We start from the raw sequence: 5,880 nt of genomic DNA, 5'->3' as shown, positions 1-5,880 counted from the left end.
CACATATATACATGTACGAATTCTAGTCTTCCATATGTGTTCTTCTTTCTACTATTTAGTTCATGCTTTAGCAAAGTATGGCAACAACTATCTAATCTTCCATATGTGTTCTTCTTTCTACTATTCAGTTCATGCTTTAGCAAAGTATGGCAACAACTATCGAATGACTGCTTTGTTGCTTATCTAGAAATAGCCTACTCTTACTTGCTATATTTCCTTTCACTTTTAACATTTCACATTTCTTGGATAGTCTAACATATGTTTTCCCTTCCTTTCTCTAAATACAGAGTAAATTGGAATCTTTGAATTGTTAGATGTACCCACATATACATGTACAAGTTCTATTATTCCATCTATGTTCTTGTTTCTGTTATTCAATCATGCTTGACAAAAACAATCAAATCAGTGGTTTGTTGGTTATCCAGTAATAGCCTAATTCTTGAAGATAAGGCAATGTTTTCCAATTGGCTGGTTTGCCTGAAAGTACTATGTTTCAGTGTATGTGCCTTCCAGTAGCTCAACGTGTTAATTTCTACACCATATGTGTCCTTGCTCTGCTCCAGTATCCCCCATACTTTGAAAAATAAAAAAGATAATTTTAAAAAGGTTAAAAATTGAACTTTTCTTAAATCAAAGATGATCAGATATTTTACTTGTATAGAAATATTTCCATACGGAATTACTTTCATTGTATCCTGGATAAAAAAAACAAACTCGAAACACCCCATGACCAGGTATTATTTACTTTATACTATTTGCCATAAAAAATTGCCCTGAAGACCATGAGAATCATTTCTTTTCCAAACATTTTTTTACGAGTACGAACTTAATCATCCTTGGTTTCGAGGAAGTTTAAGTTTTTGGCTTTTTTAAATTACCACAATTTTGGGGGTGTATGGGTGTGTGTAGCACCCGAGAGCTAAAAGTCCGCGTTAGCACTTAATAGGTATATTTAACATGCTAATATTTACTTCTAGGTGCATGAATGTAGGATGGATTGGCCGGGAGCAACAAATAGGTTTTGTATTGAATTAGAGATAATTAGCACCATTTCCTCATAGTTCTTTGTGTAATTCATCTTACCTAGCTATATGCTATTTCAAAATATTCCACATTGCTTCCAACAAGTAGATGGTGAAGTGTGGTGCCATTGTTTTGCCACCTTCCGACTGCTCTATATGGGTTTGAGCACATCCCAATTTATATACCATGTTAATTACTTAAACATACGTGGATGGTTAATTGTATCCTAATTAAAATATCCCAATTCAAATACTCCCTCCGGTTCATATTAATTGACTCTAATGTGAATGTATCTAGACACATTTTAGTTCTAGATACATCCATATTGAAGTCAATTAATATGAATCGGAGAGAGTAGGTGGTTTCCTTTGTTGTTAGACCCATTGCAGGTTAACTATTTGTTGGTGCCAACCAATTATAAAGTTTGGTACGACTTTATGTTCTTTCAGAGTCTGTACATAATTTTCAGAGTCTGTTTCTTCACACACAAAAAAGAAACTGGCAACCTAGGGGTATTGTGCGTATTTGAAATGCTTATTCGGTAATCTTCACTGAAATATGTCCGTTGGTAACGATGAGTAAAATAATAAAATGGTTCTCGATCTGGTACATTGTTAATACACTTGTTCACGAAACACTCAAATTCAAAAAAGGGGGGAGTACTCGAAAATGCTGAAATTAATTGATAAAATATGATAACTTTGGCTCTTATTATCAGTTGCACCCAATGTCACTTTCATTACAATTAATTTCTAAAGATATACTTGTGCGTTCCCGCAGCAAGGCGCCAGGTATGATCTAGCAGTAATAGTACCGGGTGCATCATCTTGTATTGTCATCAAGCCTGGCTTGCGGGAGCATCGATAGTCTTATTATTATTGTCCTCAATGTCCTTGATGAGTTCAGAAACGTTCCCTTTGGCAAACCCGCCACATCCACCTCTCTGGTATTCCTGCTGGTTCTCGTCCTTGACCATGCACCCGATTCTTTGGATAAACTCTAACAGTAAGGTTGGCCTGAATATATATAAGAGGGAGAAGACGAGATTTAATCTTGAAAGAGTTTTGGTTAGGAATTCAGAGGATTTGGTGAGCATGAAAAATGAACGCACCTGTCTCCCGCCGGTTTGGTGAAGACTTGGAGCACAACTCCGTCGTCATACCCTCTGTCCACCCGCACGCCCAGCTCTTGGCACTCCTTGATCTGTTCTTCCGACAGCACGTCCCCGGCGCGCTGCCTTACACCGTCATAGTAGCTGGCCGGAGGCGGCGGCAGGAGCTCAAACCCGCCCATGGAGGACCGAGCTCGGATTTTCCTGAGCGCGCCAAGGATGTCGTGGCTGGTCATTGCCAGGTGCTGTATGCCCGGGCCACCGTGGTGGTCCGAGAACGTCTCGACATGGCTCCGCAGCTTGGTGCCGAACACCGGCTCCAAGATACCGAGCAGCACGTTCTCTGAGTTGTTGGCGATCACCACGCCGTTCACCCCGCTCTCTTCCGGGCACACGTCGTCCGCGGTGAACTCCCAGAACTTGTGGAACCCGGTGAAGCCGGCAACATTGGCGGCCACAGGTGCCAGCTCCGGGATGTTAACGTCGACGTGGTCAAACCGCGTGAGCCCGAAGTCCGGCGTCCCGCCGGAGCTCACCACGTCCTGGAACCCCGGCAGGAAGGACACGTCGGTGCCGTCCGGGTAGCTCACGAAGCGGAGAACGCTGTCCCCGGCTAGCTCCACCTCCGCGAAGCCAAACCCGTGGCCGAGATCAGTCGGGGCGCAGGCTGGCCGCGCTCCGGCGTCCACGCTCGCGACGAAGGCCTCGGCCGCGTCAGCGACGCGGACGGCCACGGCACGCACGGCCAGGCCGCCGTGGGTTCCCGTGAAGCGCCGCGCGGCGTCCGCCGAGAAGGAGGGCAGGGACGCGGTGGTCGCCGAGTCGGCGACGTGCGGCGCGTACGGCGCGGTGAAGAGGAACGAGAGAGAGCCAGAGCGTGCGCGTAGTAGGCGTGAGGCGTGCGCAGTGTTCCCCGTGGAGAGGTCGGACTGCGCGGCGAGTGGCACGCCGAGCCCGAAGGAGAATCGTGCGGCGGCCGAGGCGGCATCGGCGCACCAAAACTCGACGTGGTGGAAATCCATCACGTGGAAGCGATCGGTGGCTTTCTCCACCTTCCCACCAATGGAGGCGGCGGCGGCAGTGGGCATGGGGGGCCATTGGGTACACCGTGGTCAGTTTTTGGTGAGTTGGGAGGGGTCGACGGCGTAGCGCAACCAGGGGGCGTCGTGAATGGGCATTGGTGTTGGCGAGGTGGGCATGGAAAGGCGAGGAAACTAGAGCTTGGGCATTCATCATGCTTGTTCGCTGCTGCTTTTTGAACCTTGCTTGTTTGCTGTACTTGTGATTGTGATAGTGGCTCAGCTGGATGCAACCGCTTATAAAGGCAAAACCTAGTCTCAATTTAGGAAAGCCAGCTCAGGTGGTGGTATTCCGAGCCACACACGAGTACACCAGTAATAAATGATCCAAGGATCTTCTCCGGTTATGGGCCAGCCACACTAGTAAATGACAGAATCGTTTGTGATATTTTTTTGCCTCTTGCTGGATAATAGCCGAGCCACACCAGTACACCACTAATAAATGATCCAAGGATTCTCTCCGGCTATGGGCTAGCCACACTAGTAAATGATAGAATCATTTGTGATATTTATTTTCCTCTTGCTAATAATGGTCGAGTCACACCAGTAAACCACTGATAAATGACTCAATGATCTTCTCCGGCTATGGGCCAGCCACATTAATAAATAACCCAACGTTGGTGGTATTTATTTCCCTCTTGCTGGATCATAGCCAAGCCACACCAATATACCCGTAATAAATGGCCCAAGGATCTTCTCCGGCTATGGGCCAGCTACACTAGTAAATGACAGAATCATTTGTGATATTTATTTCCCTCTTGCTGGATCATAGCCGAGCCACACCAGTACACCACTAATAAATGGCCCAAGGATCTTTTTCGGCTATGGGCCAGCCACACTAGTAATGACAGAATCATTTGTGATATTTATTTCCCTCTTGCTGATAATAGCCGAGCCACACCAGTACACCACTAATAAATGACTCAAGGATCTTCTCCGGCTATGGGCCAGCCACATTAATAAATAACCCAACGTTGGTGGTATTTATTTTCCTCTTGCTGGATCATAGCCGAGCCACACCAGTACAGCACTAATAAATGACCCAACGATCTTCTCCAGATATGAGCATAAATGACCTAAAGATCTTCTCCAGCTATGGACCAGCCACACCACTAGTAAATGACCCAATGTTTTTCTCCACGTATGGGCCTTCGGCTCCTCCCTCAGCGGAGGAAAAGAGCGGTCCGCGTGAGGGGGGTGATGCGGTTGCCAAAAGTAGCATCGACTGCTGGAATTTTGCCTTGGGCCTTAGCCCATGTCCCAATACAAATTCTGAAATTCTCTTGGCTCATGTGGGAATGGAAAAGGGTGGGACTAAAGTTTAGTCTCACATTGCTAGTTGGGAGAGAGTTGGAGTGGTATATAAGGTGGGTTGTTCTAGTCCTAGTAAGTGAGTGAGAAGAGAGAGAGAGCCCTCACGCAATCCTCCTCCTCCTCCGCCCACCTCGCCTCACCTCGTCACGCACGCACATCACGACGCGCCGCGGGTTGCGGGAATCTCACCGAGCCAAGCTTATCTTTTTGCTGTTTGGGAAATTAATTATGTAATCAATTACGAGTCACTAACGGATGTTCACACAGCCATTTTCGTTCCGTTTTTTTTTGGATCGTGGACTCGTACGTGGGATGCGTCTCACGACCTTCCCGAACAGCACTATATAAGCGCGGACGCAAACCCTAACCTGTACGAGATACCATATGTGACTGCCTCTTTCCAGTTCATTGCGCCGCCGCCTTCGTCTTCCTCATCCCGTCCTTCGGCCTGCACCGAGCGGCGGGACAGTAGGCCTCCGGAACCCTGCCTCTCGTAGACCTATACGGGTGAGGGGCAATCAGGTTTTTGGGGAGCGCTTACGCGCGACTACTGGCAACACGACTTCGTATGACGACGAGTTCCCGAACGAACACTTCTTCCCGGACATCGACAACCTCTTCGGCAACCTCAACATTGGCGACAACAACCAGGATGCCGCAAAAATCGTCGCCGCTGCTGCTGCTGCCAACGTTGGACGGTATGCGTTTTTGTCCTCCTCGTTTCAGATCTTGCTAGAGTTCCTAGTTCTGTTATTTGGTGTCTAGATGCTATCTGTTCATCTACTCTGTTCATATGCATGATTAGTTCATCTGCTATTTCTATAGTCATGATTTGTCAAGTATCAGTTCAGATTAGTTCATATGATAATTTGCTTATATATTCAACAATCCAAAAAGCTGATTATAGGCAAATGAATTCAAGTGGCATTGCCGCTGCTACTAGGCCACCTCTCTTTGATGGTTCGTACTATAAGAGGTGGCGCACGAGGGCAGTTCTCTGGTTCAGAACCTGAACTGCGACGCCCTTCTTGGCAAACCTGAGGGTGATCTTTCTCCTGCTCAGGTGGAAGGTTACAAGAAATTCGATGCCATGTTTAAGGCGGCTCTCTTCAGTATTCTTGCGGACAACATTTTTGACCCGTACATGACTTTTCAGCATGGTAAGGATGCGTGGGATGCACTCGAGGCCAAATTTGGGGTCTCGGATGTTGGCACTGAGTTGTATGTCATGGAGCAATACTATGACTACAAGATGACTGGTGAGCGCTCCGTTGTTGAGCAAGCTCATGAGATACAGTCACTTGCCAAAGAACTTGAGCATTTTAAGTGTACCTTACCGGACAAATTTGTGGC

The 5,880-nt window shown here is 46.9% G+C and overlaps 1 protein-coding gene across 1 annotated transcript; it reads right to left on the bottom strand.

Annotated features, from left to right (window-relative positions):
* Window positions 1-1,861: 1,861 nt before the first annotated feature.
* LOC124671076 (4-hydroxyphenylpyruvate dioxygenase-like) lies at window positions 1,862-3,222 on the bottom strand. The gene is made up of 2 exons (XM_047207511.1): window positions 2,135-3,222; window positions 1,862-2,039 (listed from the first exon to the last, which is right to left on the bottom strand). The coding sequence occupies exons 1-2, from the start codon at window positions 3,220-3,222 to the stop codon at window positions 1,862-1,864; spliced, it is 1,266 nt and encodes a 421-aa protein (XP_047063467.1).
* Window positions 3,223-5,880: the final 2,658 nt, after the last annotated feature.

This window comes from Lolium rigidum, chromosome 7 (assembly GCF_022539505.1).
Source record: "Lolium rigidum isolate FL_2022 chromosome 7, APGP_CSIRO_Lrig_0.1, whole genome shotgun sequence".
NCBI lineage: Eukaryota > Viridiplantae > Streptophyta > Magnoliopsida > Poales > Poaceae > Lolium > Lolium rigidum.
This window is presented reverse-complemented; position numbering and strand designations above follow the sequence as displayed.

Excerpts from the sequence above, each read along its gene's own strand:
- LOC124671076 (XM_047207511.1), bottom strand. The coding sequence starts at position 3,222 with ATGCCCACTGCCGCCGCCGCCTCCATTGGTGGGAAGGTGGAGAAAGCC. Across the intron at positions 2,040-2,134 it reads ACCAAACCGGCGGGAGACAG|GCCAACCTTACTGTTAGAGT; the intron begins GTGCGTTCATTT and ends ATATATATTCAG.